The following is a 22,573-nucleotide window of genomic DNA, read 5'->3' as shown; positions in this document are numbered from 1 at the left end:
GTGAGGAAGAAGGACAAGTAGGGGAGGGGCAAGGGGAGAAGAGTTTAGAAAAGGGGAGAAAACATGAGGAGAGGAAAGAGAATATTTATGAGAGCCCAGGACCCATCAGACTTTTTGCTGTAAATTTTTGAGCTGCCTGGCATCAACCGAAGCATTTTTAGAACCTTCCTGTTTCAGTGGTTTTCAAAAGCACATCTTCTCACATTTAACTTCTCTGAACCTTAGGGGTAACTTATCATCAATGGTTATGGCATAGTTTAATTGGAAGCATATAAGATAATGATACTTTCTGTGATGTAGGGTGCCAGAGAATCAATGAAATATGTGATATTCAGTCTTCTGATACACCTGCGGGTATTATTTCATGAACTTTTAACAGCATGCATATCACTTTCTAGACCTAACATTCTCATATTGTGATAGCACTAGGGAAAACTGATTTATATCTATTTTTTATAATTTTACCTTTTTCTCACTTTTCTAAATATTTCTTTTCTATCAGTGTAAAGCATGTGTATCAGTATAAAAGACGTATAGTTCCTTAAAATAGCGTAGGAAATAGCAACCCACTCCAGTGTTCTTGCCTAGAGAATCCCACGGACAGAGGAACCTGGGATGGCTATAGTCCATGTGGCTGCAAAGAGTCGAACACAGCTGAGTGACTAAGTACAAGTACATTCCTATAAAAAAAATGGCAGCAATACTGTTAGAATTATAAAATACTTAAGGCTGCCAGGACTCTTAGAAACACCCACTGAAATCATCTCATTTTACAAGTGAAGAAGCTGAGACTGAAGAGAGCCTGACTTGCCAGGGGATCCATCTGCTCACTGGCAGAACCTACCAGGGAACCTATCTCTGGATTCCTACCTGGTCTTTCCAATCTGCTTACCCAACTTTGCGGTGCTGTTTTGACAAGACATCTTGGATAAACACATTAGATAATTGAAAACCCAAATATGCAACCATATGCAAATATGGCTCAAAGCACCCAGCTTTCTGAATGTCAAAAAAGTTATTCTTTGTGTTTCACATTTTTCAGCACAACTTGCCAGGAAAGAAAAAAAAAAAGGCATATTCAGAAACAGGCAGCAGAGGGAGTCTTTATTTCTTGGTGCAAATAAAGAAAACAGGATGCTTTGAAAATTGTTTTAATTTTGTTAGCCCTTTAATATTTAATATTGCTTTATTATTATTGGGCTTCTCTGGTGCTCAGTTGATAAAGAGTCTGCCTGCAATGTGGGAGATCTGGGTTCAATCTCTGGCTTGGGAAGATCCCCTGGAGAAGGAAAAGGCTACCCATTCCAGTATTCTAATCTGGAGAATTCCATGGACTGTATAGTCCATGGGGTCACAAAGAGCGGGACATGACTGAGTAACTTTCACTTTTTTCACTTTTACTATTATTAACCCTATAGAGGTCCTGCTTAAAATAGTTGTAAGCTTCTAACAAATTTAAATCTATTTTTAAACATTCTGAACTATTTGAATTTTTAAGATAAATCATGTCTAAATCTTTAATAAGAAGTGTTACGGATGGGGTGGAGGGTGGTGTGTATATATTTTTATATATACATATACATGTCACTTCTGGTGGTATATAATATAAAGTCCCCCTTCCTGGAACTCAAGCTGATCATGGCAAAATTTTTCTTCAAATCCTGATAAAACTACCCCAACTAATTTGACTTCTGAAACTATAAAATAAAACTCCTGGTATCTTCACAGACACAACTGAATGTGTATATCCAAATGTGAAGTCCAATTAGGAAGCTATAAACAACACAGGACAATGCTGTTTTGCCAAAATGGTTTTTTAATCCCTCTTTTGAAACTGTCTTAAGAGCAAGCATTTTTAATATCCTATGGGAGTAGAAAATCTTTATCCTTTCAGAGAGCTTAATAACTGAAATAACCAAAAGTCTTACTTCTTGTTTTCTGCCAAAAAGAGATTCTCATTTTTTTAGATTTGGCTTAGGGTGCTGAGGCATGGCCAGGAGAGTCAGCCCTAAGACTGGCCCCGAGCAAGAGTCTTAGACTGTTAATCAGCCCAGCTATTTTTAATCTGCTTTCATTGCCAAAAGTGGACCAGACATTGTAGTTTGCAAACTAATATGAGGTATGGCCCTCATTCATGCAGAGGTTCAGACCAGGTGCTTGAGGCCATTAGTGGATTCCAAAAATCTGCTCTGTGATCAGATCCTAGACCACCAGCTTATCAACTATGAGTCTTAGATTCCTCATCCTGTAAAATGGGCAAAGTGACAGCAAACTCATAGCAGTCTGTTCATAATAGTGACTACTATTATACAGTTTTGAAAGCAAAATAAGTCCCAAGAGATTTCTACTGAGGTCCAATGAACTCTCTTATATGGTTTGATCACTATCTCTTTAAGGCAAGATTGAGTGCACATCAAGGAAAAAATAGCCAAGAGGGCAAAAGACAGAGTGATTAGAGAAAAAAAAAGATGAGATTTGTCCAATGAGTAGACTACAGGTGGGCTTCCTGGCAGCTCTGCTGGTAAAGAATCCACCTGTGAGGCAGGAGACCCCAGTTCGATTCCTGGGTTGGGAAGATCCTGGGAGAAGGAATACGCTACCCACTCCAGTATTCCTGGACTTCCTTGGTGGCTCAGATGGCAAATAATCCACCTGTCAGACAGCAAAGAATCTGCTTGCAATGTGACCTGGGTTCAAGCACTGGGTTGGGAAAATTCTGGGAGGAAGGCATGGCAATCCACTCCAGTATTCTTGCCTGGAGATCCCCATGGACAGAAGAACCTGGCAGGCTACAGTCCATGGGGTTGCAAAGAGCTGGACATGACTGAGCGACTAAGCACAGTACAGCACAGACTTCAGGTGAGAGGCAAGGGCTTGGCAGCTGCAGGGTGGAGCCCACTCTGCAGCCTGCATGCGCCAATCAATTCTGACAGGCAGTCCCTGTGCAGGCAGGGCTCACCTGGGCTCAGTCCTGCCTCATCACTCATTAGCACTGTGCTTTGGGTAATTTCTCCAAGCCTCACTTTTCTCATCCCAGACTGGGTTTGCCCACCAATCCTTTAGGGTTCTTAAGAGGATTAAAGAGACCATGTAATTAGTGCTGAACACAGTATAGCTGCTTTTATTTCTATTGGTATATGTGGATGGCAGGGAGTGCTCAAAACTGCCCAGGGCAACAAGCTGGGGGGTGGGGGTGGGGTGAAACAGAGCTCATGAAAAAGCAGGGTGGACCAGCTAAAACGGGCCTTGAGTGCATGGCTTCTCACCAAAAGGTATGGAACACAGGGAAAAGGAAAGGAGTGCTACAGAAAGACAAATACAAAGAACGAAATGCCAATAACAGGTCAGTATCAAAAAAGCCCAATTTACTTTTTTTTTAATGTGTTTATTCAATGAATAGGAATTATATCTCAGCTTTGTACATTCCTGTGCTGGGCAATTGAGTCTAGTGATGATCAAAACTGATACAGCCCCTATCAGCATATAGCTCACAGTCCAATAATGTCCCCTCTGTCTACTGAGGCAATGTCTTAACACTAGGTACAACTGTACCTCTTTCAAATGTTATATATAACCCAGAAGTCCCTGATGGATAATCCCTCGGAGAGTGAAAGGGGAAGTTATCTAAATACCTATCTTATTATATTTAAAACTATATTCCCAGATTTTTAAGAAAATATTCATCGGCATATAATAGTTGGATTAATTTTTTAAATTTAAATTAGAGTCTTCATTTCAGAAAGTGAGCAGAGGGAACAAGAATTTGAGAGACATATTGTCTTTTGTTCCCTGGCTGCACGGTATCAAGGACAACTACTTTTTGGTTGATTCATTTGTTACAAGAAAATTTTTGGATACCTATTTAACAGGATAGAGCCCCACCACCACCACCACCATTTTTAATAGGCAGATTTTAAACTGTTTATGAAACTAGTAAAACATGCCAGATGAGGGGGGGGGGGGGAAGAAATTCACATTTGTTGAGCTTCTACTACATGTCAAGTACTTCTAAATATTTATCCTATTTAATCCTCACAACTGCTCTGTGAGGAAGCACCATCATTCCCAAGACAGAGAAACTGACTGTTAGAAAGGTTTAAAAAGAAGACACCTCAAGTCACAGCACTGATCAGTGACAGAGCTGAGTTCAAACTCAGGGTTTCCTGACTCTGAAATAGAATCTCCACTCTATCACACTTCCTAAAAGTGCACTTTTAGGGAAAAGAAACATTCTGTAAAAAAAAAACACAAAATCCATTCATCTATGTGGTACCCTTCCTGGGTGAATATGCAACTCTGTTACCCTGTATAAAGATTAAAAAGACAGAAGAAAGATTAAGGTTTACTGGGAATGAGAACTCCAAGCAAATAAGCAAAAAACAGTACTCACTACCACTTCAAGACCCCCTTTCAAGCAAGACAGCCACCGAAAATCAAGATACCATCTGTGATCTCAGGTAGCCTCCCCTTCTCAGGAAATCTGCTCTCTCCCTACTTACTAGAATTTTACTGTCTCCAGTGAAGCAATAAAATATATTTGTTCAAAAAGCATAACAATATCTTATAGCTGGCATGACAATAATCAAAATCTAAGGGATAAACATTTTCTGCATGCCTTATATGTAGGAGGCACTTGACAGCTAGTTGCCCACAAAGAACCATCCTCCGTATCTCCTGATTCTGATGAGAAGGGCAGCGTGTGGAGTTCAAGGCCTACATTGCCAGGCTTCCCTTGGATCCAGACCACATGACACGATCCTGGCCAGTAAGTGATGAGCAGAGGCTCCTGGTTATTTCCTGGTGGCCCATTAATAACTGACTGAAGTAGCCTGTATGCCCTTGGTTCCTCCCATTTTGTATGCTAGGAATGTGAGCCGGATGACTAGCGATTTGCAATTGTCTTTCCATAAAAGGAAAAGGCACCCACACTAAGGATGGTACAATAGAAAGCAAGGTGCTTGGTTGCCTGAGGACACTGCAGGAAGGCTAAGTTAGCTTTGGACCAATTCTTCCTGTAAAGAGAAAAAAAAAAAAATCTCTCCCCTGTTTAATACACTGTCATTTTGAGTTTTCCGGTTACATGAAATTAAATTCAGCCTGCAACTGACAAAGCACTTTATATAAAGTCTTTTCCTTAAAGGCGTAAAATCTAGTTATAAAACAAACTACACCAAATTTTGAAAACCAAATAGAGCAAGATATATAAAAGATATATGAGGTCCACAAAGAAAACTAAAAGTCAAATATGAAAAGTCAGAAAGTTCAAGATACCTAAGGATAAGATAATAAGACTTCAATATCATAAAAGGTGGTAATGAAACTGATGTCACCGAGCAGGCATGACTGAATTGAGGAATGAGTAATAAAGGTATAGCTAGTGACACCTGAGCCAAGACACCATCAAGACAGATGTGATGAGGATGAGTCTTAGAAGGCTTCAGGATGGGATTACAGCCTGAGCTGGGACACAGCCAATAGCCTTTGGGAAAACAAACAGGATCGTGGAGTTGTCTGTAGGCCACGGAGCACATGTCAGGGTGCAGAAGTACAGAGGGCCAAACAGCACACCCTGCTTGGAGCACAAGGAGGAAAACCACACGCAGGAGTGGAAGTTTCATTCAAAGCTGGGGAGACGCCTGTGGATCCAGGTCCTGAAGCACAGTGAGTGCTACATATGCCTGGACTGACTTCATACATATTTACAAGTTTCTGGGCAAAATAGTGACATGAAGATCTATCCTTCGTTCTTTACAAAATTGTTTTTAGAAATTCAGAGCAATAAAAAAAAAGAAATTCAGAGCAATAATTCTAATTGTATGAGGAGAGAAATGAATACAACAAACTATTCTCTTGTACAATAGGGGAACTGGATCATTTAGTAAATGGCCTTGCTCCATATTATACTCATGAATTTTGGATTTTCAAAATGATTTGAATCTTATGAAAAATATATTCTAAAAAGTATCTCTTATTTCTCTGAGATTTTGGAAGACATGTTAGAATTTTGTGTGCCTTTGAAAGTCTCCTGTAATTGTAGTATGAATTAAGAATGTAGAAATGCTTGGAAACATAGTTTGCAAAATAATTTTCATTCGATAGAGGTAGAACCCTTTCTACCCACAGAATCAAAATATGGACATCTGGCCTTCTGACCTTGAAGTCTTTCTATAAAAAGAATGTGAATTTTATATTGCACTTAGTGTAAGCCTTATAATGCTTCAGTCTTTTGTTAACTCTCTGGGACCTTAAAATAGTTTATTGATGTAATGAACCCAATTAGAGCACTGGGTACAACTGCCTTTCCATCTCTCTCTCTCTCTCATTCTCTCCATTCTCCTCTCCCCTGACTATTTCTTTCATACACACACACACACATGTGCACACACACACACACTCATTTTATTGCTCACAATTGCTTTCTGAATAAAATGTTTTCTACACTAGAACATATGGGAGTTGGTGGAGGTGCAGAGGAAGATGAAAGGATTTGTCTGAGCTAATTTCAGACTAGAAGCTGAATGGCAGTTAAACACATCATAAGGCAATTTCATTAACATATTAATTCAGAAGGTAACACATATCTAATAAGAGAAGCACACTGGAAGTCACAAGACCTAGATTCTATTTCTAGCTTTGCCACTGACCTTCTGAGTGACCTTGCCTAATAAGTCACTCAACACCCAAGAGACTCAGTCTTCTCATCTGAACAAAAAAGGCATAACCTAGTAGTGATCTGAGAAAAATGCTATGAGGTAAAGAACTCACTCAGCACATTTGATGAGGATGTGATCATTTCTGAGAGAGATGATGAAACTTTCTTCAATGGAACCTTGATTAACTACTAACTAGAATCAAGGAAATCAGATCCTAATAGAATTAGAGAAAATAAAATGTTCTTGCCAATTTACTTCATAGAGAGTCCACACAAATACCCTATTCCTCAAAGATCAAAATACATTTGATCTGCTACAAAAAAGACCCATACCATATTATGAGCCATGTTAAAGTTCAAGTTCTCAATCCATCTCAGGAGGTCGTATACCCAGTTAAATCATATGCACTTGCTGATAAGAAACTTACTCCTTAGCACTGATAGGCATTTCCAGAAATGTCCTCAGCCTTTGAAATGATTAGGATTCCAGTTGGCAAATTTTTGCAAGCACCACTCATTCAGGTTGAGCAAATTCTATGCCAAACCTGTGGAAAAAACACCTACATTCTTTGGAAAAGGAAGAGCTGCCCCAAAATACTTTGAGAAATGTTTGTATTAATTTGTATCATCTTAAATTATGGTGCATATAGAAAATGACAAGTTAATTACAAGTACAGAGTAATTTCCTATCTTAGGGAAAAAAAGGCATGGTGTGACCAGAACAGATGGATATTTTTTAGTCAGAAAAACACCCAGTTCCTAAAATAAGATTAACACTAAGATTTTCAGAACAATCTTATAGACAATAGGTTCTCTGGGGATTAAAATGTTGTGAGAAAGAAATAGTATTATGTATTTTCAGCAAATGATGTGCTAAATTATATGAATATCTAATATGTGCACTCACAGGAAAGGAATAACATGGACTTGGGCAAAGGGAATTTTGACTTATGTAATTATTATAATAGAAACCTGACTAGAGGCTTATTATAAAAGACCAAGAGAAATCACAATGATATATCTATTGGCAGCTCAGACTTAATATTAATTATAATCACAGTAATCTTGTTTTGCTACTTACCAATCAGAGCTGGATGTTATTTACTCACACCAATTTCCCCTAGACTAACTGCTCCAAATACTTGAAGATGACAGCATCTTTTTCTAATATTTTATACACTAAGAAAATAAGAAATGGTTTAAATATTTTATTATAGTTATAAAAATCCAAATACTTGATTCACAAAATTATAGACACAAATAAGACTGAAGAGAGCACTTGATGAAAATCTCTCAGCAATTATATTGCAGGTGAGGAGGTAATGAGGCCAAGTTTAAGTGACTTGCCCAAGGTCATACAGCTAGGAAACGGAGAATCCACGTGGCATGCTTTCCACCACACCAACAGGTCATGCAAAAAATGCCACATGATGAAAGTTTCTTGGTTAATCCAAACTGAAAAATTAACTGGATAAAGAAGAACCCAAACATAAGGACACAGACATGATATATGCTATCATATCTTTTCACATCCCCAGTGACTCAGGAAATCTATATAGTCATTATTAATATACTACTAAGTCTAAATCAAAATAAAGCTTCCAGCTCAAAGCAAAATATTTTTAATTAAATTTGCTCAAGATGCGAGAAAGACATCAAGAAAGATAAGAACAAATGTTGGCAAAATTATCATATACTATTTCATTGCCAAGTAAAATGTCCCTGGTGAATAAGTAGTCAATTGGATAAGAAAATAAATTAAGAACAATAAAAAGAGACACTTCTTAAAAAAAAAAAAAAACTCTAATTGTAAGATTTGTCATTTTCAAATAAATTAAACCATGACATCTGACTTAATGAAATACACTGATAGTTAACCATTAAAAGTTAGGTATGGAAATAACATTACAGTTTCTAGAGTCACCAAAATCATTCAAAAATTACAGTGCCAAAATGTGTTTTGGTGCTTTCTTTTTTTATATAACAGATTTGATTCTTTAAGGATTTCAATACATGCTTCTTATTTGGTGCATTTACAAGAGAAGTTTAGTATATTCAGCTTTACTTAAATGCTACATTACGTGGTGTATTTATTACCTTATGAAGTACAATGCAGCGAGTGAGACATAGGAATAAACTTTACAAAAAACCTAATAGACAAAATATTTTCACACAAAGGATTGATTGCATTAATAATTAACAGAAAGCCTTTTCACGGGGTAATTCAATGGAAAGTTTTTCTTAAGCAAGAAAGCAGAAACTCAATAGAAATGGGTAGAAAACTGGAGGCTAATAAACTGGTGCCATATGTTTAAATAGTAAAACAATTACACAGTCCATTCAACAATGAAGATGGATATATTATGAATTATAGTGAAACAAAGAAACTGCTCCTTAGTAAACAAATATAAAACATAATAGCTAGCAGATTGCCTATTGAACTAAAAGCAAAGAGGCCTGAAGTTACAGTAGAAGGGGAAAAAAAGAAAGAAAAAGCTTCAATACAGTCTCTAAATCACAATGCCCTGAAATTGAGACCAAACTGCTTTCACATGGAGCTTTTTTACAACAGAGATGTGCTGGCCCTGCTTTTTTTTCCCCCCTTAGTCTAATTTCAATAATCTGTCCTTTAATCACCTACAGCCTCAATGAATTCTAGCCCCTCTCAGGATAGGTAACGAAAGTGACCAACACACTAACAAACACAGTTACAGGAAGAAAAAAAAAATGCAAGAAGAAGAAAAGAAAAAAGCAGAAGTCACATACCCTTTTCTGGAGAACTATGGGCGTTATTGCAGGCAGAGTGACTCTTCTTGCACTCAAACTCATGCCTGTTCTTCTCAGAGGGATCCCCTCCCGTAGATCATGGACGAAATGAAAGAAATCTTTTATAGTTTCTCCTTGGGAATCTCGGGCTCAGTGCAAAGAAACAACTAGGAAAGTAATAAATGTCACTCTGCTTATGTGATTCCAATCTACCCAAAGCCAATTAAGGATGGCTGTGGGACAGGACAAGGCAGCGACCAATCAAAGCCCAGAAAACTCCGCCTTTGTCCTTGGAAACACATTCTGATACTTTTGTTTATGATATTTAAAGAACCAGATTAACAGCCATCTAGTTCACTTAACTTTTTTTTCCAAAACAGTGCAATTCAATGCCATTCTTTGTTGACTAGGCAGTTATGTCTTTACTAAAACATTTCAACATATGGCAGATAAGAAACTGTTTACATTGGTGTATTTAAAGTGTATAAATATGCAGATGCACTAAATTTACTTATGCTACTCATAAAAGTGATAAATGGGTCGATTGAAACATGTTATATGAGGCACAAAAAAAATAATGCTGAAGTTAGAGTCGGTCCAAAATTGTTCATTTACAAGTTATAATAAAAGGACTCTAATATATACTTCGGCATTTCATCTTCTAAGCAGCTAAATTTTTTTGTTATGAACCTTTCAGCTACCCTTGAAGTTACACACTTAAATATTCCTGTTAAATACAACCTTAAGAATCAACCTAAATAATAATGTTAAATATAAACAGGGCATTAAGCTACAACATATCAATTGGAAATGCTAATGTTTTTTAAAAGCACAGATCTGTGTAACTAAGCATATTTCACTTAATTCAAAGCATTTAAACAATAATCATGCTTAAGGCATTCTCAAAATTTTAACAAGCATTTTGACTTTTGTCTTATAATAACTAAAAATTGTATTTCAGTATTTTTGAGGGTTGGAGAATGGCCCATTTCTGGTTAATGAGAAAATTTTCAATAAAGTCTAAATGAAGAGTAAGAGAAACACTCAAAAATGACCAAAAAAGTATTACAATATTAAAACTAATCTAGTTTTTATAATTATAAAACCTCTTCTGGACTAACTCCTCAACAAGCACCTACTCAATGCCCTTCAGTCAGGACACAGGGTATGATGCACTGTGCTTAGCATGAGGGGCGCTCCTCATCACTTGATCACAAAGTGGTTGTTGCAGAAACAAGGCAAAATGGAAGATTCTCAGCAACTCAGGCACAAACTTTCCATTTCATTGTCTAGCTGCTACGGGCAGGGTTCACATGGGTGTGTTTTATATGCATGGTGATCTCATACTCCTCAAAAGAAAAAGACACTACAAACTCTAGGGTTCCCTACTTTGAATTTCAAATCCTACACAGATGGCTCACAATGGTAGTTAGGGGTAGGGGGAAGTCACTTAATAAAAAAGTCTCAGTCATCTAATTTGGGGGCATGCATTTGATTCCTATCCTATTAGGTTTATCGTGATCTTTTTTTTTTCTCTCTTTAATTAAAATATTTACAAGTTTGAGTTGGTATCTGCCATACAACAAACACAAATCGGCCATAATTATACATATATCCCCTCCCTGCTAAGACTCCCTCCCCTCCCCAAAACCCAACCCTCCAGATCATCAGCAAGAGCCAGACTCGGCTCTCTGTGCTACACAGCAACTTCTCACCATCTATCCATCTGACGCCCAACAGTGCATACACGTTGATGCTGCTCTCTCTGTTTGTCCCACTCGCTCCCTCTCCCACTGTGTGCACAAGTCCATTCCCTACATCTGGGCCTCCTTTTCTTCCCTTCAAATAGGTTCATCAATATCGTGGTCTTTTAAAATAAAACTACCAACAAAAATTCTACTAATATTGAGAGGAAAGTCACCATTTGTGAAGGAAGCTTTGGGTTTAACCTTGAGTCACTTTTTCGGCAGGCACACAATAACAAAGCCCACTGTAACTACATAGTTTCGAGATTACTATCTGTAGTTTTTCTTTCTTCTTTTCTCAATTGAGTCTTTGAATATTACAACGAAGCGTTATCTCTGGTCTCAAAAACATTTCGACCATAATCGCAGTAATTCATTCCACTAAATCTTGAGGCAAAGTGCCTACTATGTGCTAGGCAGTGAGTTAGGTGGTAGGCGCACCCTGATAAGTAAGGTATGGTCAACTGCTTTGTAGTGGAATAGACACTGATTTTTTAAATGAAAAATCACATATGTAACTTTGTTCTGTATTTTCCAAGTCTCTATAAATGTGTCATCATATTTTCATAATTTAAAAAACAAAAACATGATTTAAAAAAATATTTTAAAAATTTTAAAAAGAGGTGAACCAAAAAAAAAAAAAATTACATTCAGTAATGGACCCTCACTGTGATTAAATGCCAAGTACCAGGAGTGCACCATCGTGACAGGCTTCAAGGAGGAAATGACATTTGCTCTGAAAAGTGTTTAGGAGACAAGAATATACAGAACTTGGTAACTGATGGAGACACAGAGGGAGCTTCTCAAAGCTGACTGCAAGTTTTGAAGTCTTGGCGAACGGAGAGTCAGAGATGCTGTTTTACATCACACAAACTTTTCAAACACTAAAATGAATCCTTCAAGTCAAAACATCATCCGGGCTCTATATTCATTGCAGTACAACATCAGTTCAGTTCAGTTCAGTCGCTCAGTCGTGTCCGACTCTTTGAGACTCCATGAATCGCAGCACGCCTGCTCTTAAAAAACATTCAAGAGACAACAAACTGCTGAAGTACAATAGGTCATCTCTTTGGAACTCTTGAAAATTAAAGTTTACAAATTTTCAGGGAAAACCATGAGGGGTGAAATGTGGCGTTTTGTGACTCGTTTCCAAAAAGATCTTTCAAAAAAAAATTCACATATATTTTTCACAGTCAAGAGGCTGAAAAGACTAATGAGACACTGCACTTAATAACATACGAGGAGTCCACTTTTCAGCCATCCTTTCCAAGTGTTCCTAGTGACTGTTCTTTATCTTACTTCCTAATTATTGTAGACACTGATTCAAAATTTAACTTTCGTCTATGCTTTTTACCACTATTATGAATGGTTTGCATACTCACTAACCTTGTCACCTGAGCCTTAATTTCTTCAGCTGCTGCTAAATGGGAATATAAAGCTATGGCCAACAATTTGGGGATTGCTATGAGGGTCAACGATGGCAATTCTGTGTAGGATCTGGAAGAGTGCAAGGCAGGGGCTGCAAAATATTCCTTGAACTGCTCCTGCAAAGGACTGGGCCGAAGATTCCTTCTCCTTAGACTGTGTCACAGATCATGGTTTCCAAAATTCAATTTTGACATAACAGGGTTGCAAACAATATAGTATGGTATAAAATGAAATATTATAGAATAGCACTGGATATTATTTTGTTCTTTGTTCAGTACTTTGTTAGAACCAGAGTGAATTCTGTCACTCAAAATAATGTATATCAAAGTTTCAATCTGAATTAAGACTAACAAAAAATAACAGATAATAATACACATTATGATGATAATAATATATAAGGGAGAACCCAATATGAGCCAGGCATTTAGCTAGTTTTCACTGAATTCTCACAACTTTATAAGGTGCACGTGTGTGCTTAGTCACTCAGCTGTGTCAGACTCAGCAACCCCATGGACTGTAGCCTGCCAGGCTCCTCTGTCCATAGAATTCTCTAGGCAAGAATACTACAGTGGGTTGCCATGACTTCTTCCAGGGGATCTTCTTGACCCAGAGACTGAACCCGGGTCCCCTGCATTGCAGGCAGATTTTCTACTGTCTGAGTCACCAGGGAAGCCCACTCTATGAAGTAGGCACTAGCTATTCAGTAGATGAAAAAAAGAGCAGATGGCTAAAAATGGTCTCAGAATTAAGCACATATTGCAAAAACTTACCCAAATTCACAAAGTACATAAGTCCATCAGTCAAGGTGAAAACTACATCTGGCCCTCTCCAAGACACTACTATTCTACTCTACAATTTTCTCTCCCACATTGTACTACATAATTTGATGTATAATTAGCATAAAATGTCATCTTCATACCACTCTTTTTCTAATGTACCTAAGCATTCATTTTACTATCTCACTTAATAAATACACATGGGGTGGGGGCTTTAGTATCCATAAAATATGATGCTATTTGCTATCGGGAGTTCAGAGTTGATAATCCCTGATACCTATGTAGCAGAGGAGCTGACACATGGCAACGTGTAAACACTTGGTCAAAGTAGGATACAAGGTGGGATCCAGGCAGAAGGGATGCAGCATAAGCACCGATCACCCTCTAGGTTCCAAGCCTGCCTTCCAAGCCTCTCCTTCCACTCAACATCAAAGACAGCTTCCTGGAACTCACTTAAGCATGTTCAAATTCTACCTCTTTATATCATAATGTTCTCTCTCTAAAACCCAAAGGCCTCTCTAAAACCTTTCAAGGCCTCAAAACCTGTCCCACCTCTTCTGCAAGTTTCACTGGTGATGCATCAGTCAAGCATCTCTCTCTCTCTCTCTCTCCTTTTTTTTTTTTTTTTTTTTTGTACAAGTTACCTTAGAATTGAGAGGTAGAGAACGTTCTATAAAGCAGGCATTATTTATTCCCATTTTACAGATTCAAGCCATATCCATCTTTTCCAGACTCTTTACCCTAGTTTAGTCAAGCTTCAGCTACTGTTTCCTAACATTCTATATTATTGAGAATGTAGGCTTCTTGAAGGTAGGTACATGTCTTTGTTGTTGTTGTATAGCAGCTACTGCTGCTGCTCCTAAGTCGCTTCAGTCATGTCCGACTCTGTGCGACCCCAAAGACGGCAGCCCACCAGGCTCCCCTATCCTTGGGATTCTCCAGGCAAGAACACTGGAGTGGGTTGCCATTTCCTTCTCCAATGCATGAAAGTGAAAAGTGAAAGGGAAGTTGCTCAGGAGTGTCCGACTCCTAGGGACCCCATGGACTGCAGCCCACCAGGCTCCTCCGTCCATGGGATTTTCCAAGCAAGAGTACTGGAGTGGGGTGCCATTGCCTTCTCCTGTTTAGCAGCTAAGACATGCCTAACTCTCTGTATCCCGATGAACTATAGCCTGCCAGGCTCATCCGTCCCCAGGATTCTCCAGGCAAGAATAGTGGAGTGGTTTGCCATTTTCTTCTCCAGGGGATCTTCCTGACCCAGGTATCAAACTCACATCTCCTGAGGCTCCTGCATTGGCAGACAGATTCTTTACCATCAAGCCACGAGTGACACCCAGGGACATGTGTAACTTCCCTTTGACCAGCACTCTACTGGTCAGTCTACTCTAGTGGCTTTATACATGCAGGAAAATGCTGTAATAAATGCTTCCTGTTTACTAAATCCTACAAATACTTCTTTAGGGGACACATCGACCAATCTCCTGTCTCACACAAAACAAAACTTGTTTCCCCCCTTCACCTTCACCATGTCCCTGAATACCATGCCATTATGCTACCCAGTGGGGTAGCTAATTGCCCCTCCATATTCATTAACTCCCTCAAAGACGCAGATCAAAACTGGTCCCTCCAAGAAGTCATTCCGTGCATCTGAATTATATCATTTCTTGTTCTATACTTTTTTTTAGGGCTTAAACTTTTCCATTTCTCATGCCTTTTTCTGTACATACTAATAATTGGTTTTTTTTAGTCCCTCTTCACTTTCTGCCATAAGGGTGGTGTCATCTGCATATCTGAGGTTATTGATATTTCTCCCGGCAGTCTTGATTCCAGCTTGTGTTTCTTCCAGCCCCCCGTTTCTCATGATGTACTCTGCATAGAAGTTAAATAAGCAAGGTGACAACATACAGCCTGACGTACTCCTTTTCCTATTTGCAATTAGTCTGTTGTTCCATGTCCAACAGTTCTAACTGTTGCTTTCTGACCTGCATATAGGTTTCTCAAGAGACAGGTCAGGTGGTCTGGTATTCCCATCTCTTTCAGAATTTTCCACAGTTTATTGTGATCCACACAGTCAAAGGCTTTGGCATAGTCAATAAAGCTGAACCGTGCTGTGATTCATGGGGTCTCAAAGAGTCGGACACGACTGAGCAACTGAACTGAACTGAATAATTGCTTTGATAACTAATAAATCCTTTTGTAGGCCTTAGTTATTTGCCCAAGGAAAATATAATCCTTACGGGTGGGATGCAGGATTTCCCTTCCTGTGCTGCTCCCAGAACACCCAGCAGGGTGCTCTCTGTGCATAGCAGGCATTACGTCACAGTCAGTGTGGAATGACGACTCACTCTGGTCACATGGTGGACAAGCTTCCTTTCTCGTCTTAACAATTGCTAGCCTTATGATTTATTCTGAACAGAAGCACAGTCTTCTTCACAGGACCGTTTGGATATTCTTCTGCTAACTGACAAAGTTCTGGGCTTCCCATGTGGCTGGTGGTAAAGAATCTGCCTGCCAATGCAGGAGACGCAAGAGAGAAGTGAGTTCAATTCGTGGATTGGAAAGATCCCCTGGAGGAGGAAATCCCCTGAAGAAGGCAACCCATTCCAGTATTGTCTGGAAAATTCCGTGGACAGAGCAGCCTGACAGGCTACAGTTCATGGGGTCACAAAGAGCTGGACATGACTGAGCAGCTGAGCACGCATAGTCCTGTCAGTGGTCAGCAGTGTTGCCACTAAATTTAACTGCTGTCCTAAGAACAATGGATTCTGAAAAATCTCAAAATATTTTGTCATAACAGTTAATTGCAATAAGTAGTCTAGATCTTTAGATACAAACTCAGTACTTCTAATCCTATCAGTTCATCTTACTCAAATACCCTTTGCTTCCCTAGGTATATGACACAGCATCATTCTTTATATTTGGTGGATCTGCTTGGATCTTCCTCTATCTTACTTTTCCTCCTCCACCTTGACAGCGCTTTCCTTCCATCAAAACTGCCTGGTCTTTCTTACTGATTAAAACTCTGATAGAAAGTTTCTTCTTTTAGAGAAATTACTAAATGACTTTTGAGACTAATTATGATAAATATTACTAATCTACAGGTCATTCAAGTATTTTTAAAAGTGCCTAGGTATTCTTTCTCCAGATGACACAGTTTTCTAGGAGCATTATGGCTGCCAACCAAGGAGGCATAATGTACTGCGCTATCTACAAGAGGGTAAATGGACACACAAAAATAATTATAACAATGTGTTAAGTTCTTTAACCAAGTATACATAAAGTTCTGGAACCATAAAAGAGAAAGACATGAATTTCACCATGAGCAAGCAGACAAGCTCCCCAAGTAGACAAAATATTGAAGAATGAAAGTAATTCCAGATAATGGAAACATATACAAAGATGAATCTGGAAAAGCATGGGCCAGCCAACAATGGTCATTCTATGTCGCACTGAGAAGTTCGACTTTCATCCTCAAAGGTAGCAGCATTTGATCAGATGTGACCTTTATCTTAGTGTGGAAGATAAACTGTGGGATGGTGACTAGAAGGAAGAGAAAGAAAAAGAGAGGAATTAGTCCTGAATGAGTCCCAGAGAGAAATGGAAATTATCAAGATAGAAACCAAGATTTCCAAGATGACAAGGAGGAGAAACACAGGATCGAACAGTAAAAACATTAACAAATATAAATAAAACTATATTTTCCCTCTATATGAGCTTTCAACATAAATTATAATTTAGAAAAGTATAGACTATAAAAAGATAAATGTCTTATCTACACTATTCAAATTTCATATAGTTTAAGGTTCTCAGAAAAATGGAGCAGGAAAGTAGACAAAAAACAAACACTAACTTTCTTCATGCCTCCAAAACCTTAAAATAACAAGAAGAAGGAAGAAGAGAAGAAAAACGAGAGAGAATTTCCTTGCTAAAGGAAAATAAGGCATTTCTTTCTTTTTTTTTTTTTAATACCATGCTGGGATACAAGAAAGGTACCTTCAGTATGCCACAAATTAAAAGAATTTCTGAAAGCTAGAGGTCATTGAGATTAGACTGATAAGAACACAAGAAATTACAGCCAGAATTTGTGTATAAGGGAAAGGATGGTGAAGGCAGGTCCAGAGAACTTAGGTTTACACTATATTTAGAGAAAGTAAGAGAAAAGGAATGCAGAAGATGAGGCAACTAGAACTCTCAAACATTATCATAACAAAAAAAGCTAAAAACTAGAAAACAATATAGAAGATAAAGTTGAGAAAGTATCTTCTATAATGTGAAGGGAAAAGTCAAAGAAATTAAAAGAAAAAGAAATCATGGAGGAACAATCTGGAAAGATCAACACACAGAGAATATGTTACAGGAAGAGTTTTAAAAAGAAAGGACGAGGAACAAGAAGGATGAGGCGAAGAGAAGTTCCCTTAGCTGAATAAGGTTACAAGTTTGAAACTAAAAGTGCCCCAGATTGCTAATACGAACAAAAAGAAGTCACGCTCAACAAACGGTGGGAAATGCGACAACTTCAAAGAGAAAAAAAATTCCTAACACTTTCTGAGAGAAATTTATGTTTACCTGCAATGTAGGAAAATCGGATAGGCATCATACTACTATCGAATTTCTCATCAATGTCCCCCATGAACACAGGCACAAAAATCCCTTTAAAAAGTAACAGAAACCAAAGGAGGTAAGAAATCAATTTTTGCAGGGACACCATACCTCTATAGCAGTGGGAAGTCATTATATTAAGAAAAACTTCACATATTTCCAAATCCCTTCGCTTAGAAGAATTAAAGACTGAAAAAAATATTAAATCACAGAAAAGGAAAATTCTTTTTAACTTAGTACTTAAACTGTGGCTGTCTTCCTCATGAGCCTCCCCAAAATATGTTCCAACAAAAACCCACTGCTTGTAGATGAATATTAAAACAGACCCTTCCTCAAATCTGTATAAACATATTATGAATGGGAAGAAAGAAGAAAAGGCACAGGAAAAACAAATGGCAGATGAGGACTACTTGCAAGAAAAGTACTGGCGAAGAGCAGATGAAATTTAAGATCGAATATAAAACCAAAAATTAAAAAAGAATTAATGAAGCAAAATCATATCTGTTTGCATACAAAGTAGACAATTAAAAATATAAGGAAGAAATACCAAGACAATAAGAAGAGATGAAACATCAGCTGACAAAGCTCAAGAGATTTAATTGCTATGTATTGAAATCTATAGTGAAATCAAACTCAGGATAGATGACAAATACAAAAACTGCAACCAAAGAGAGAAAAAAAAACTGCTTTAAATTTAAGAGGCACTAGAGGCTCAGATTGGAGAAGGCAATGGCTCAGTCGGGCACAACTGAGCAACTTCACTTGCACTTTTCACTTTCATGCATTGGAGAAGGAAATGGCAACCCACTCCAGTATTCTTGCCTGGAGAATCCCAGGGATGGGGGAGCCTAGTGGGCTGCCATCTATGGGGTCGTACAGAGTCAGACACAACCTAAGCAACTGAGCAGCAGAGGCTCAGAGTGTAAAGAATGCTGCAATGCGGGAGACATGCATTGGATCCCTGGGTTGGGAAGATCACCTGGAGGAGGGTGTGGCAACCCACTCCAGTTTTCTTGCCTGGAGAATCCCCATAGGCAGAGGAGCCCGGCAGGCTGTAGTCCATGTCCCAAAGAGTCAAACACGACTGAAGCGACTAAGCACAGCACAGCATAGAAACAGAGAACTAAAGACAAGGAAAGGAAATCTACACAATCTCCCCAGAAGAAAATCAAAACACTGGAAATAAATAAATTTATAAAAATAAAACATAAGAAACATTTTATAATAAAATACATACTGAAATCTGAAAGATATATAGATATACATATTTATTTATGTTATAGCTGAATCAGTTTGCTGTACACCTGAAACTAACACATCATAAATCAACTGTATTTCAATTTTAAAAAAGAGATTTATTAAAGGGGCACATCAGAAACTCATTCTACACAAAGTTTACGTCTAGAAGAATTTAAGTATTTTCTTCTCAGTAGGCTCTGATGGCCATATACTATTTTGCTCTGAAATGAGAGTTCAACATTCCAATAGAGGCTTGTTCCATACCTGTTGAGAGAGGGACATCTTCATGCTTTCTAAATGCTAGCTTCTGCTTAGATATGATTGTAACATAAAGTATCTTAGTATATTTCAGGGAAATGCAATACAATGAGAGCTCTGCTGTCTGAAAATAAGAAAAGAATTGTCCAGTGGATTGGTCTATTCTCTCAACATGGAAAATGAAGCTACTTGTGGAATGTTCATTGATCATTTGTCTATAGTTTAATAGGTATTTAGCAATACAGTTGGAACAATAGTGAATATATGTGATATTTTGTAAAACTTCATTAGTGTTATTTCCTAGCTATAAAATGCAGAATGTGCAAGTCTGTATTGAGAGGTGTGAAAGCTTTAGTTGCAGTATAACAGCAGAGAAATATCAAATAAGACTAGGGAAAGGATGACAATTTTCACTTCATTCCTTGTATTTTTGAAGGATGTGTATTTTATTATACTCAATGAATCTTGGCCTTCTCTTCTGCAAGTCTTTCTTTCCCCTAGATAAGAATGAGGGAGTTACCAAAAGGCAACAATGAGTTAAAAAAAAAAAAAGGTAAATTTAGCTCAAACATTCAGCTCCATCTTGCCTGCCACCCTGACCAATAACTGGACATTGAACTCTTTACCCTCACATGACAAATGTAGTTGTAATTGAACCTAGGTTATACGACTCAAGACAAGACTGAAATGTTACTTCCAAATTATAGTAATCTTATTTTCAGACCTGACGACGTTTGAGGCTGGCCACTGGTACCCCATCGCTCACCAAAAGATTCTGCAGACCCATTTCACTTAGATGCGGGAGTCCAGGTTTATTTCGTATGAAAAGTGAGTGGGTAGCTGGGAAACGAATAGAAAGTTCTAGTTTTGCTTATGGTCTAAACTGATTTCCCTATTCCAAATTTACTATTCATAAAGCTGAAATACTATTTTAATGCTTAAAAAATAAAATACCTACCAAAGGGCACATATCCGCAAAGAAAGTCATTTTAATAGCCAACAGTAAAATATTCTACTTTATTGACTGAAATTTAAAGAATGCTTCGGACATCAAGGCAAAAAAGCCCTAGCGGCTCATAAGGGGGAAATCCACCTGCTGCAGTATTTCTCCACGATAACATCCAACAAGTTTCACTGGACCTCAGTACCTTCTAGTCACTCCACTGGATGAAGTGAAGCCCATGAAATACTTGCGGAAAGAAAAACAGAAATGCGATTTTTAAATCTAGTGAAGCTCATTGATTATAAAGACAACAGACAACATTCAAAAGTTTTGAACACATGAAAGCACATAAAATCTTGTTCCCATGGAACCTTCTTGAAGAATTTACTAGGAGATAAATTGCAATCATCCGAGAGACAGCTGGAAAATTCAGAGGAAAAGGACTATAATAAATACCAAAACTAATTATGGGACTAAATCCCTATGTAATTATGTTGCTATAATAAAACTAATATAAACCTTAAAAAATGCAGAAATGATAAAACAAACATGGAAAGATAAAAGCTGGAGGAGGAAAAACATAGAAATGTTACTGAGATCAAAAGCTATTATTTAAGACTGATAAATCACAGGATAATTTAAATTGTTTTATAATGCTAAAGCCAGTGGCTAGAAAAGGGAGGAGGAAAAAGAAAAATATTAATTTTATTATTGCTCCTTAGAGGGGATTAATAGATAATGTTTAAAGAAATAAGAGGTTTAAGGGTTTCCATATATAGTCATAATGATAACAGAAATGTAAACCTTTCTAATTAAAAGAACGCAATGCTAAGAAGGCAGAACACACAATAAATTCTCTTCAAAACCTATAAGTTTAAAACATAATAAATAGTATAACAGTAGTAACACCAAAATTTTATGTTATCTCAATAAATGTGCCAAATTCACCTACTGAAAGGAAACAAACTTTCCATTTGAATCATAAAGCAGATTCCACTCTATTCTGTGGGAAAGAGATTTCCATAACCAAGTGACTGAGAAAGCTTGAAGACAAGGTGGGAGAGTGGCACGGGGGTGAGAAAGGGAAAAAGGAGGGAAGGCGGCTAGAGAAAGAACAGAGGGAGAGGGGGAAAGAACGCAGTGGGCAACATCATGCAAGACCTGACAAGCAGTGAAGACAACTTTAATGCTCAAGACGTGATTCGCAATAAAAAACACATACTAATTATGAATGTCTAGGGGTCATATAATACACATAAGGAACATCAGAAACACCCCATCAACAGACTATTATCCAACCCTCTCAAACCATGATGAACAGGTGTATTAAAAAGTAGACATAAATATGAAAACTATAGTTTGATGTAAGTAATAAAATGGGTTTAACTGCTACATATTGAATTCTAAGGTTAAATTGAGAATATAACTTCTCTTTAAGAAGATGGTTAAAAAAATACTCGGTCACATTTTAGGTCACAGATAAAACCCCAATAAATTCTAATAGTGGAAGGATGACAGACAAGAGTTTCTGATCACAGTATAATAAAGTGAAAAATTATGAATAAAATATGGGGTAGGAAAAATTTTAAGACTTTTCATGTAACTCTCCAAAGAAAAAATTGAAATTGAAGAATACCCATATAGTAATACTATTACAATTAATAATGAATTTAATGAAAACACTATACGTCACATCTTATACTGCCAGCAAAATTCTCATACTATGCTTCATAGCCTTAAAGATATATTAACAAACAAGAATGAAAGCATCCAAAATTTAGAAAACGTTATTAAGTTAAATCTCAGCAAAACAGAAAGAAAAAACACTTTAAAAAATAAAAGTAGAAATTAAAACTTGGAAAAAAAAGAAAAATGATAAAACTGAATAATGTGCCCCCATCAAAAAAAAAAAAAAAGTCCATGTCCTAATTCCTGGAATCTGTAGCTATGAATATATTAGCTTAGATGTAAAAAGGGCTTTGCAGATGTGATTAATTTAAAGATCTTGATAAGAGAAGATTATACTGAAATATATAGGTGGTTCAAAGTATTCACAAGGGTCCTTTATGACGAAGGCAGGGATGAAGTCAGAGTCAAAGAAAATGATGTGCTAATGGAAGCAGAGAAAGAAAGATGTAAACACAGAAGCAGGGGTCCCAGCGAGGTG

The 22,573-nt window shown here is 37.6% G+C and overlaps 1 protein-coding gene across 5 annotated transcripts in view; it reads right to left on the bottom strand.

Moving 5' to 3' along the window:
• Positions 1 to 22,573, bottom strand: part of GRB14 (growth factor receptor bound protein 14) — a 126,292-nt gene that overhangs the window by 58,317 nt on the left and 45,402 nt on the right. The window contains exon 1 of one of the 5 annotated variants that reach the window (XM_069574317.1): positions 9,419 to 9,639. The exons of the other annotated variants lie outside the window; for them this stretch is intronic. Within the exon in view, the coding sequence (XP_069430418.1) occupies positions 9,419 to 9,481 (63 nt within the window). The 5' untranslated portion in view covers positions 9,482 to 9,639. Of the gene's footprint in view, positions 1 to 9,418; positions 9,640 to 22,573 lie in introns of those variants that run through there. 5 annotated transcript variants of the gene reach the window in all.

The sequence above is a fragment of the Ovis canadensis genome, chromosome 2 (assembly GCF_042477335.2).
Source record: "Ovis canadensis isolate MfBH-ARS-UI-01 breed Bighorn chromosome 2, ARS-UI_OviCan_v2, whole genome shotgun sequence".
Taxonomy (NCBI): domain Eukaryota; kingdom Metazoa; phylum Chordata; class Mammalia; order Artiodactyla; family Bovidae; genus Ovis; species Ovis canadensis.
Note: the sequence above shows the minus strand (reverse complement) of the source record. Positions and strands in the feature narration are given on the sequence as shown.